General features: G+C 66.2%; 1 protein-coding gene across 3 annotated transcripts in view; it reads right to left on the reverse strand.

Annotated features, from left to right (window-relative positions):
- MOB2 (MOB kinase activator 2) overlaps nt 1–12466 on the reverse strand; it is a 32340-nt gene that overhangs the window by 9120 nt on the left and 10754 nt on the right. The window contains exon 1 of one of the 3 annotated variants that reach the window (XM_047774918.1): nt 12174–12359. The exons of 1 other annotated variant lie outside the window; for it this stretch is intronic. Coding sequence is in view for 1 of the 2 variants with exons in the window: in XM_047774916.1 (XP_047630872.1) it covers nt 1723–1832 (110 nt within the window). In the remaining variant the exon portion in view is untranslated. Of the gene's footprint in view, nt 1–1722; nt 1857–12173; nt 12360–12466 lie in introns of those variants that run through there. One more of the 3 variants, XM_047774916.1, reaches the window with a different exon arrangement.

The raw sequence follows: 12466 nt of genomic DNA on the forward strand, positions 1-12466 counted from the left end.
AGGCCCCACAGGACGTACCCTGGGAGGGCTCCCTGCCGTGGGTGGTCACGGGGAGGGACGCCTACCCTCCCGAGTCCGCAGCCTGAGCCTCCGGGCTGGTGAAACGCGAGGCCTTGCCGCCCCCAAACCCCAAGTTCCGCCCCGCGGGCTGGGGTGGGTCCTGAAAACCGAGGCCCCGCCCGACCCCAGCCACATGCTCAGGGGTCTTAACGCAGCCGCCGCCCGGAGCAGAGACTGGGAGGTCGAGAGCTGGGGAGACCCCCATGGGACCCCTGCCGACCCCGCAGGCTGCGCGGTGGAGACAGCTCCTCTTCTCAGGTTAAGGGCCTGGTATCAGTGCCCCCAGCAAAGCCTGCCCTCCGGAGCCTGTGGCCTCTACAGGATTAAGGGGCCCTCGGGCAGACGAGCGAGGCTGCAGATCTGCTCGCCCCGCCGTCCGTGCACGGGCGCCGCCCCGCCGGGACTTGCAGCCTCAGCCTCGTCGCGCCACCCTGCTCGGGGCGCACGGCCCCTCTGACCTCCCCCTGCCAGCTGAGACGGCCGCTCCTCTAACACCTGCCCGGCGCCACCCTCGCCGCCACCCCCCAGGGGACGGCCTCGGCCCCTCCCCCAGAGCGCGGCCGGGACCTGCGCGATCGTCCTGTCTTGGGGGGGCCCGTTTCCTCGGTCCCTGCCCAGCACGTGTGCACACAGGCGGGCCCAGGGCCCCGCACGGCGTGGGGCCGGCACCATTCCTGGCAGAACCAGACCTGGAGGAGCGCCCGGCCAGTGCGCCCTGCCCTCCAAGCCCGGCTCCTGAACGTGGCAGGGCAGCTGGGCTGTGAGTCCCCTGAGTCCCGCTGTGGGGCAGGGGTCAGCCCCCCAGGGAGAGGAAACCCAGGGGGCCAGAGACGTGGGCCGGAGAACCATCACGGTCCACGAGGCGCCACCCACCGCGCCGGGCCTCGCCTCAGCCGCTGGCCGGGGCCGCCGAGCTGGGTTGCGACTAAAGACAGAAGGAGAAGAGCCAGACACGCCCTCCCGGAGGAGCTGAGATGACCGCACAGACGGGAACCTGGGTCAGCGCGGCTGCGCCTCGTCCTGCGTGAGCCCCGCGACGTGCCCCGAGCCGCCCTCCTGGGGGCGGAGGGCCTGCTCCCCAGCCCCCCAGGCGCCCGACTGCCCGCGAGACCCCTGGACCCTGGAGCCCAGAGAGGCGCTGGGCTCTGTCCAAACCCCTCTGGGCGGACCCTGAGGCCCGGGGCGGCGGGTCAGAGAGAGGCGCGAAGCCGGTCGGGAGGGCTTCTCTGGGCTGTCCTACAGCAGCTGTGGCCCCGGCACCTCCCCAGACCCGGCCGCTGGTGGACAACCTGGTCCCCCTGCCCGGGACATCAGGCCAGACACCTGCCGCTGGTGAAGGCGCTGTCCCACGGGCTCGGGAGGGGGCAGGCAGGTCTGCTGCGGGCCAAGACGGGGCACAGGGACCTCTGTGCTGCCCGAGTCTCTCTGGGGCTCCATCCACCCCCTCCACGAGCCCAGGAAGCCAGGATTCCAGGGAGAACATCGCTTCGAACAGAGCCCCCCAACCGGCCGGTTCCGGGCAGCCCAAGGGTGGGCCTGGGTCGCCCTGGGCCTCCGGTCACCCAGGCCACGGCGGCGTGACCTGGGGGGTGGCAGCAGACAGGCAGAGGGAGCCCTAGGGAGGGACGGGGGACCGTCAGGCACCCCCCACCCCGCGATCACCTCAAAACTTTGCCGACCGCCTGGAGCACCATTTTGCAGCTGAGTCCGGTTTTGGGGGGCTGGCCGAGCAGCGCCCGGTCTGCGGGGAGGCCGCCGTGACCTGCGAGCATGATGGGGCAGCTCAGAATGGGCGGCGGGAAAGCGGGAGCCTGGGCACTGCTCCCCGCTCCAGTCCCGCCCTCCCTCCCGGCAGCCCTGACCGGGAGCCAGGAGCCGGAAGGCAGCCAAGGGGGACGGGCAGGGGGAGAAGAAGGGCCCAGGCCGGGCAGAGACAAACAGCTGCTCCTTTTACAGGCCTGGCCGCCAAGCCTGGGCAGAGAGGGAGTGTCCTGACTGCCTTTTCAAAGGGGCGCCGCGCAGGCGCTGCGAGGGCCGAGGCCACTGCCGCGGGGACAGGCACAGCCCGCCAGAGGCCCATCAGCGAGGCCGGGACAGCGCTCCAAGCAGGTGGCGGCTCTGTCCCGCGAGCTCCTGGCTGGGCACCTGCAGAGCGGGGCCGGGTGTGCGGCGTCCCCCCTGGGAGAGCCTCGGAAAGACACAGCGGCCAGTTTCCGGTCCCCAGCGAGCAGGTGCCGAGCTGGCTTGAGGCAGAGGCTGCGCCTGTAGCCACTGAGGGCAGAAGAGACTGACGGACACAGCCAGGGTGCTGCCCCCAGGGCGGGAGGCACTCGGCAGCCAAGGCCTTCTCCGCGACTGGTCCACAAAGTTCTGGAAAAGCGTCTCAAAGAGGACAACGCTCTGCTTGGCCTGAGCCTCCGTCTGACCACAGGGACGCCTGCTGTCCGCACGGGGCAGCAGGGTCACGCCCGCCACGAGGCCCCGTCCAGCAGGCAGGGCCCTAGGTCTGCCAGGCCCACACCCCCATCCCTGCCACCCCTTCTGCAGGCCCTGGCCTCTGCCCTGCCCTCTGCCCCAAGGCCACGTCCCACAAAAGGCCCTAATGACCACCTGCCAAGTTGAAGCCAGCATGCAATGGGGACAGGTGACCACTGGGGACGCCACCAGAGCTGGCTGCACGCGAGAACGTGGGCAGGACGGTGCCCCCACGCACCGCGCTCATGCTGGCAGTGAGCACAGAGGCCCTGGGGTGGGAGGACACAGCCGGCCCGGCAGCTGGAATCGCCGAGCTCCAGGAAGCGCCCCAGGCTCTTGTTACACTCCCTGCCCTGGCCCTAGGACCAGGTGCCCGGGGCTCCCATCAGAAAAGAGCAAAGACCGAGACCCGAGCTGGTCACCCACGTGGTGGCTACTGCCCTTCCAGGCCCTCTCAGCCGATGGCACAAGGGGATGGGTGCGCGTGGCCCCGTCCAGGTGCGCACAGCCACACCGAGCCGTCCACGAGACTGGCCTGAGGACTGCATCTCCGAGCAGCCCCGGACGTGACTCCGACCTCTGTCCTTTGTCTGTGACCGCCCCTCTCCCAGTGGTGACATATCTGAGGTTGTGAGTGGCTCTGTGAGACGACGGGAGAGGCGGCGCCTGTGCGGTGAGGGCAGCGGAGCCGTCGGGCCCAGAGCCCTTGCCGAAGGTGCAGAAAATGTGGTTCACTCAAAAGCAAGGGGGAGGAGTTCCCGGCGTGGCGCAGTGGTGAACGAATCCGACTAGGAATCATGAGGTTGTGGGTTCTATCCCTGGGCTCGCTCAGTGGGTTAAGGATCCGGTGTTGCCGTGAGCTCTGGTGTAGGTCGCAGACGCGGCTCGGATCCCGAATTGCGGTGGCTGTGGTGGAGGCCGGTGGCTACAGCTCCGATTAGACCCCTAGCCTGGGAACCTCCATATGCCGCAGGAGCAGCCCTAAAAATGGCAGAAAGACCAAAAAAAAAAAAAAAGCAAGTGCGAAAAGGGAGTTCCCGTCGTGGTGCAGTGGAAACGAACCTGACCAGCATCCGTGAGGACACAGGTTCCATCCCTGGCCTTGCTGCTCAGCGGGTTAAGGATCGGGTGTTGCCGTGAGCTGTGGTGTAGGTCGCAGACACGGCTCGGATCCCGCGTGGCTGTGGCTGTGGTGCAGGCCGGCAGCTGCAGCTCCATCTGGACCCCTAGCCTGGGAACCCCCAAATGCCACGGGTGCGGCTCTAAGAAAACAGAAGACGTAAAAAAGTACCTTCCCAACAACAGTAACTACGGCCGAAGGCTCGAGGATTTAAAGGAACGCGTGAACAAAGGAGCAAGAAGACAGCCTGACGCCCCCGCCGGAGCCCGAGTGCCCCGAGTGGGGCTCTGTTTCTGAGCCCCCGGGTCAGTGGGTCTGCTGAGGCCCCGCGGCCGCACAGTGTCTTGACCTCCACGGCTTGAAGGTGAGCACGGCAACGAACCAGGCCTCCACCTCGGTCCACCTCGGGCGAGACTCCGGTCGTCACTCTACGTGGCGCGCAGCGCTCGTCCGTGTCCCCACGGAACTCTCCCGGGCAGTCTCCGCGCCGCACTGCGCAGGGACCGCCACCGGCTGGTGTTAGGTCTGCGTTAAACTGGGGGACTGACATCTTAACACCACCAAGCCTTCTAGTCTATGCCCGCGATCATTTCTTCACTTCTCTCTTTATCTCAGTAACATCCTGCACTTTTCCGTTTTTTCTTCTTCTAGCTTTTATGTTATTTTTTATCTTGTACTTTTCAATGAGAGGCTTTGTCAATTTTTAAATTTATTTCTAAGCTTTAAAAACTATACTGTAACAATTTTTACAAACTGTATTTCCCACGTGTTTGTTGCCAGTATACAGGACTAAAATTAATTCCTGTACATTGACCTTGTATCCTGTGTTGCTGAATTTACTTTTCAGTTTTCAGCTCTCCCAGACTTTCTACAGCGTGGTGTAACCACACACACACACACACACACGCACACACGCACACATAACTGTACACACATAACTGTACACACACGCATATAACTGTATACACAGACAGACATAACTCCACACACACACACACACACACACACACGCACGCGGGCGCGCGCGCGGCCATGTGACTTCCAGAGCACCTCTGCTCCCCTTTCCCTTCCAGCATTTCTTTCTTTCGTTTCCTTTCTGTGCCCCTGGCGCAGCGACTCCCGCCCGCGCAGGGCCGAGCTGGGCGGCGGGCAGGGCGGCCGTGCCTGGTCCCGAGCGCGGGGAAAGACGTCCGGTCCGGCCGGTCCGGCCCCTCGCCGAGCACGCGACAGGCGGTCCGGGGCGTCTTCTGGGGCCCGCGGCCAGTTGAGGACACTCCCGCCTCTCCCTGGCCGGGGCGTTTACAGGACCCTTCTGCCCTGCGCTGCGGCACCATCGGGCTGAGGTTGGCTCTCTCTCCGCCGTCCCTGGGCTGAGCTGTGCTGGCGGATGAGCAAACGCCAGCCGGCCCTGCGTCCCGGGGAAGAGGCTCCGGGTCATGATCTGGCACCTCCTCTCAGGTCGCTGGACTCACCTCGCAAGCACAAACGATCCACGTCTGCGCGCCTGGCGGACACGGGTCAGCAGGCCCGGTCCTGCAGCAAGGGGAGCAGAGCCGGCCTCGGGGGCCCCCCAGCGCCGCCTGCTTTCCTGTGAGAAGGCAGCGGGGCCCACGCTCAGCGCCCGGCTGGGCTCCTGTGCGGACTCCCGGGAGGAAAGACCCTCCTCGCCGAGGAAGCGCCCTGGGAGCCAAGGGACAGCGTTCTTGTTCTCTGTTTTGCACCTGCGACAGCCGGCACGGAGCCGAGCCCGGGAGGAGCCCCGGCCAAGACGCTGGCGGCAGGTCAGAAGGCCGTGCACAGCCCCGCGGTCGCGGTCCCGCAGGTCCTCTCAGACCCTCTCATGCGCAGGAAGGCATCGCCCTGGTCCTGCTGCACCTGCCGGCTGCCACCTAACAGCCCAGGAACAAACCTCCCACCAAGGGCAAAGAGCTCTCCAGGCAACAGCAAAAGGTGTGAGGGACCAGCAGAGCGGCGGCGTGGGGGACCCCCAGGGCCACCAACACGGGGTGGGCGAGGCGGTTGGGCGGATCGGAGGCCTTCTCCGTCGGCGAGGGTTTGCAAGGATGCAGTTAGAAACCGCTGAACCCTGAGCAGCTACACGGCACGGCCCCCAACCTGCCTCTGTGCTTTGTGAGGCCATGGATTAGGTCTGAGGGGCAAACCCGGGTCCCCAGACGGCACCTTCCCGGCATTTCCCTGGCCGTGCTGGGCAGCAGCGGGACGCGGGATCACGGTTCCCAGACCAGGGATTGAACCTGCGCAGCAGCGGGGAAGGTGCTGACCGCGAGGCCACAGGCGGTGCCGGGATGCAAGCCCACGGCCGCCGAGGGAGAGCCGTCAAAAGGCAGGCCCGGAGCAGGCCACCACTGGGTCAAAGGCCTCTGGGGCCCCCAGGGCCCCAGTGTCTCCGGACGGGGACCCAGAAGGGACGTCTTGGGCCCCCCTGCACCCTCGGCTCCCATCCTCCGCCCGGACGGTTCCTGAAAGGGCGTGGGCGGGAGCTCGGCCCTTCCCAAAGGTGCGCTGAAAGGGTCAGTCTCCCGCCCGAGGCTCCGGCCGCGGCCGCGCTCCTCTTCTGGCAGCCCCGCCTGCCGTTTTCGTCTCCAGGCTGGATTCCAGCAGGAGCCCTGCTTCGGGTTGTTTGGTTCCTTCCTCTGGAGGGTTCTGATGCCCTGCCTTGGCCCCGGTGCCCTGAAATGTCACAACAGGCTCCATGCTCTGGGGGCTCTGGGGGAGCCCGTCCAGCCTGAACTCGCTTCCCGGGGCTCTGGACCGGTCTCGGGTCGCTTCAAACTCCCTTGGTCTCCTGCACGTTCTGGAGTCGCTCTGGGGCCAAGAGTCCCGCCCTCCTGGGGTCTGTTTCTGACCCCGGTCCGCCTGCCGGGACACGCACCCCGTGTTGCCACCTCTGCCCTCCACCAGCTTCCTAAGCTGCTGTGGCGCCTCCGAGCTCCGAGGGCCCGTGTCACGTCTCGGCTGCCCCCTGTTCGCGGGCCGGCCCGCCCTGCGGGAGCTCCGCCGGCCCGGAGGAAGCCAAGGACAGTCCGTCTTCTGCGGTGCCCGGCCCGCGCCCTCTCCCTCTGCACGTCCACAGGCGCCTGCGGACCCCGCCGTCCGCTCACACGGCAAAGTGGCGCCGAGGAGCCCCCGACACGCTCGCTGGCGGCCCCGGGTGACGGGGGCGGCTGCAGGGCAGGGCACTGGGGACACCCGCCCTCCGCTGTGAGTGTCCGGCGGCCTTTCCCCTGGGGCTGGCCGGCCGCCCCATCCTCTGCCTGGAGCGGGGACCACAGCGGCCAGAGGCTCGGCCCGGGACTGGGACGGGCAACCTCACCGTCGTGGCCGCGGGAGCCGCGCGCGCATGACGGGGGGCCCCGGGGCAGTCCCGGGGCTCGGCTCTCCAGACGGTAGCACTCAGATTCGAGGCCGCCAGGGGAGCTGGCGGGGGGGGGGGGCGTCTAGCTGCTTCTTACAGGCACCTCTAGAACTCCAACAGCCCCTCCAGAGGCTCCTGGGGCCTCAGAGAAGCTTCTCCAGCTCGCTCCGGGTTCAGCTTCCACAAACCTGCATTCCACCCGCCACCCGCTTGCCAGCACCCGACTCTGCTGTCTCGTCCTTCCGGAACCCTCAGCCCTCATCCCAGGGGGACTGGGGAGGGGGCAGATTCTGAGCACAAGTCCAGGCCACTCTCTGGCAGCATCAGGCCGAGTGGGGCACGGGATGTGGGCGGGCGGCCCCCAGCTCTCCTTCCCCTTCCTGAGCCCCGACGGCCCCCCAGCACTTGGCTACCAGCTGAGGCCCACCCCCTCCTCTCTGTCCCGGGCAGGACTTCCCAGCCAGCTCAGGCAGGCTCACAGAGGCAGGCCCTGCCTACGGTGGTGGCTAGCTGCAGAGGGAGCTCCTCCTGACAGTGACAGCCTCGCCCACAGCTCAGCCCCTGCCTGCTTCCCAGGCAGCACAGCAGGAAGACCCCTCCGCCTGGCCCCCATCCTCAAACGCCAGAGTCGAAAAACCCCTTGACCCAACCCTGAGGGTAAGCTGCATCCCATCCAAGGCCATGGGCCATAACCCGAGTTCCAGCCCCAGGCTTCCAGACAGACACCCCTGTCTCCATGGAGATGTGCCCAGAGGCCAAGGACAAAGCACAGACCCGCTGCCCAGTGGACTCCACCCGGCCCAGCAGAGGCTGCGAACCCGGGCTCCTGGCCGCACAGGAAGGGCAGGGCCGGCAGGAGGCAGGTGTGCCCTGGCCTGCCCAGAACAGGCACCCTGACAGCCCTGGCTCACTCCGCATCTCGCACTCAGGGCTGTCTTCTGAGCCTCTCTGGAAATTCTGAAAGCATGTGGAGAAGGCCTGTGGCTCAGAGAGGTCCCCACCCCCTCTGCAGGGGCTGCGGGCAGAGCCCCAGATCCTGCAGGGGTGCTGCCCCAGCTTCAGGCCCCTGTGGAGAACGGGCCCCCGGGGACACGAGAAGCAAACACTTAACTCGAGTTCACTGGTGGGCAAAATACAGCCTCTCCCCTTGGGGGCCCCTGGGAAAGGTGGGCAATACTGGCACTTTTTACAGCCAGCCGGGGGGTCCCCAGAGCGCAGGGCTCAGCAGGAAACCAAACACGGGCACAAGACGGACACGATGCCCAGAGGCCAGCACCCTGGGGTGCAGCGGGACAAGGGTGGTCACAGGCCGCCTAGAATCCCTCAAACAAAATCCCAGCAAGCGGGGTGGGGGTGGGGGGCAAGGGGACGAGGGCAGCCCTGGAGCACTGGAGAGGATGCCCGCCCTCCCGCCCTCCCGGGCCTCCTGCATGCTCGGGGCGCCCTCTGCTGGACGCAGGGCCCTTGGGCGGCGACTGGCCGCTCCCGCGACCCTCCTGGGCCCCAAGCCCGAGGCCCCGAAGCCCACCTCAAGCTCACGGCCCCCTGCAGCTGGGCGCCGTCACCACCCCACCCACGGGAGGCCTCGGGTGGCGCCCCTCAGTGTCTGCAGTGAGCAGAGGGTGCGGGCGTGGGGAGGGAGCCGGCCCCCCGCAGGCTGAGGCCCGGGCAGCCCGGCAGATCAGTCACCTGTGTCACGATGAGCGCCACAAACACAGTGCCCGGCCCCGCTCGGTGCCAGGAACACGGCCACCTGGGGCCAGGTGATGCCATGCCACCCAAACTCCTGTCTCCAGAAACCGACGTGCCCATGCACGGAGCCCCTCTGGTCCCTCAGGAGAGCGAGTGCCGTGGACAGTGGCGGCGGGGGCGGTGGAGAGCAGGGAAGGGAGGTCGGGGACATCGGCACCCAGACCCGAGCCACACGAAGGACAAGCCGGGCAAGATGGGGAGGGCGTTCCCAGTGTGGCTCCAGGGCAGCGAACCCGACTAGCACTCGTGAGGACACAGGTTCGATCCCCGGCCTGGCTCAGTGGGTTAAGGATCCGGCGTTGCCGTGAGCTGTGGTGCAGGTCACAGAGGCGGCTCGGATCTGGTGTTGCTGTGGCTGTGGTGTAGGCTGGCGGTGGCTGCAGCTCTCATTAGACCCCTAGCCTGGGCACCTCCATACACCACAAGTGCAGCCCTGAAAAAACAAAAAGACAAAAAAAAATGTGGAGGGAACAGCACATGCAAAGACCCTGGGGCACAGAGAAGACTGTGACACAGTCGGGAGAGGGCCAGGAGGCTGCAGCTGGCAGGCGGAGCCCCAGGGCAGAGAGAGGGGTGGCCAGGGCACGAGATTCCAGCCCAAGGGAAAGCGACACCCACTGCAGCGGGCACATGGTGGGAGGACCCGCCAAAGGCTTCCTGCGCCCCCCAGCGCTCCAGCCACGCCCCTGCCAGGCAAGGCCAGAGCCTGGGCAGAGCGGGGTGGAAGCTGGGGCTGCTACACAAGAAGATGTCCCTGGCACCGTGGCCACTGCTGGGCCGCTGGCGTGGACGTTCCGTGAGGGCTGCTGTTTTCAGAGCTGCCTCTCAAGCGCTGCCTGACAGGGAAGCCCCTGCGCGATGCCCTGACAGAACCGACCCCGGCGCCCACGCCTGGCCAGCTCGCTGGGGGTTCCGTCCTGCTTCCGCGGCAGGCCGGCCTCCAGCTCGACGCCGTGACTGCACTTCCGTGCCTGCGGCCCTCGGATCCAGGGGGTTCTGGCGGCTGACCGCCGACAGGTCGATGGGGGCCTGGCACATTCAAGGCCCGGGACCTTCCTGTCCTTCGCTCAGGAGCCTCGGCTCAGCGGCAAGGCTGGGGTCGGCCCCTCTGCGCTTCGGCACCTGCCCCGGGCCAGGCTCCCTGCCTCTGGTCTCCTTGGATCCAGAGCCCTTCTGACAACCACACCTGCCCCACTCAGTGGGTTAAGGATCCAGCGGTGCTGTGAGCTGTGCTGTAGGCTGCAGACGCGGCGTGGGTCTGGCGTGGCTGTGGCTGCGGCGGGGGCCGGCGGCAACAGCTCCGATTCGACCCCAGCCTGGGAAGCTCCATATGCCGCGGGTGCGGCCCTAAAAAAAAAAAAAAAAAAAAGCAAAAACCCAAACTTTCCTGACCCAAGGAAAAAGAAGGGTGCTGTCCCAGAGCTACAGCACAGGCCACAAACGCAAGCCACGCACCTCAGTGGGTTCAGGAGCCACACTTAACAAGTGAAAGGAGGCGTTCCTGCTGTGGCTCTGCAGGCTATGAACCTGACTAGTGTCCATAAGGATTCTGGTTCAATTCCTGGCCTCCCTCGGGGGTGAAGGACCCGGTGTTGCCGTGTGCTGTGGTGTAGGTCACAGATGCGGCTCGGATCTGGCGTTGCTGTGGCTGAGCTGTAGACCTGCAGCTGCAGCTCCAATTCCACCCCTAGCCTGGGAGCTTCCGTATGCTGTAGGTGTGGCCCTAAAAAGCAAAAACAAAATACAAAGTAAAAGGACGCAGGTCGAGTGCATTTAATGATACGGTTTAGCCCCATATACCATCACTTGGGCGCAGAACAAACACACAGCCTTCCACGGGGCACAGTCTTCAAGGCATTAGCCCGGCACAGCGATGAAGCTTTTTCCTCTTACACAAACGGAAACCAAAAAGAGCACCTTAATAACACTCTCCACTGTTTGTTCAAGGTCCCGGGCACTGCAGGCTTCCGCGCACGGCCAGGGCTCTGGGACCACACGCGGCCAGAGGCCGCTGGACTCTAAAAGCTGCTGCACGGCCTGCCTTCTTCCTGGCTCAGATTTTTTTCTGAATGGTGTGAGGTATGGGCCACGATTCATACACGTGTACACAGACACACACGTGTACACACACACACACTCGGGGACGGCATGAGCCAGCACGGGCTGCCTGCACCCGCACGCTGCTCCGCAGTGTCCCTTCCACAGGTCCTCACGGCTGCCCCACGCCCAGGGCATCACGCTCGGCCTGGCAGACCCCGGCCCAGCGCCGCCCCCACCCCCACCCCACCCCCCGCCGTCCACCCGGCTCGGGCCTGGTGGGCGGCACCTGACTTGTGCCCCGGGGCCCTGCCCCAAGTCACGCGCGGATGGGTCTGCGTCCCTGGGGGCCCCACTCGGGGCGCTGTCGCTCTCCGCTGCTGCTATTTCCCAACGTCCACGGCGAACCCCCCTCTCCCTTCGAGACTCGGGGGCCACGACCGTACTCGGGGCGGGGTCCCCTCTGGGACCGGGGTCGAGGAGCCCGTCCCTGTCCCCGAGTGAGTGCTCAGCACGGGGTGGGGCCCGCGCGGCCGGGCAGCGCTCTCGCCGGCAGGCCCCGCGGGCAGCGCTGCTTGGCGCCCTTGGCAGGCGGGTGTGTGGCGCGGGTACGGCTGAGCTGGGTGCTGTGCCCAGGGCTGTCCGGGGACCCCAGGAAGGCGGCAACAGAGGAAGGGCGGCCAGGATGAGCAGGGGGGGGTAACTTTCTGAGCGCTCGCCCCCTTCCGCCAGCCTCCCACCCCCGTCCCCCCGCAACCTCTTTCTGCTTCGACGACTCCGCGTGACACGTTTCAGACGCCACACGTGACCGCACGCGCTGCTCTCTTTCTCGGCCGGGCTCACTCTCCCCAGCGCCGGGAGCGTGCTTTCCCGCGGCTGGCCTCCACGGTGTGTGGGGCATCCAGGGACGCGCCGTCTGTCCACTCGCCAGCGAGGGACGCTTGGGCCGTTCCCACACCGTGGCGAGGGTGACGGGGAGGCCCAGGAGCCTCGCCAAGAGAGTGATTTTCTTTCCTTCGGACAGACTCTCAGAAGTGGGCCTGCTGGGTCGTATGGTAGTCACCTTTGCAATTTCCTTTTCTTTTTACGGCCACCCCCGCGACACCTGGGAGTCACCGGACATCTGAAGCCTACACTGCAGCCACGGCGAGCCGGGGCTGCGCCTCATCAGCACCTACACCGCAGCTTGTGACACCAGATGCCCACCCTCTGAGTGAGGCCAGGGGTCGAACCCGCACCCTCAAGGAGACAACATCAGGGCCTGAGCCCACAGAGCCACAGCAGGAACGCCAACCATTTTTCATTTCCTGAGTAACCTCCATGCTGGGTGCACACCTGGCGGCACCAACTTACCGTCCCACCAGCAGCGAACGGGGCTCCTTTTCTCCACGCCCCTCGCCAGCACTTGCAACCTGCAGACCTTCCGACGCTGGCCATTCTGACGGGGCAGGTGTCTCCCTGCGGCCTGACGAGGAGGGATGCTGGCACCCGCCAGGCGCCCGAGGGCCAGCTGAGCGTCTTCTTCGGAAAAACGTCTTTTTAGGTCTTTCGCCCGTTTTAACTCCTTCTATAGTTTGGATATTAATCTCTCATCGGGGGAGTGGTTTGCCAGCAGTCTCTCTCCCCCATCCTGCAGGCTCTCTCGT

The sequence above is a fragment of the Phacochoerus africanus genome, chromosome 4 (assembly GCF_016906955.1).
Source record: "Phacochoerus africanus isolate WHEZ1 chromosome 4, ROS_Pafr_v1, whole genome shotgun sequence".
Taxonomy (NCBI): Eukaryota; Metazoa; Chordata; class Mammalia; order Artiodactyla; family Suidae; genus Phacochoerus; species Phacochoerus africanus.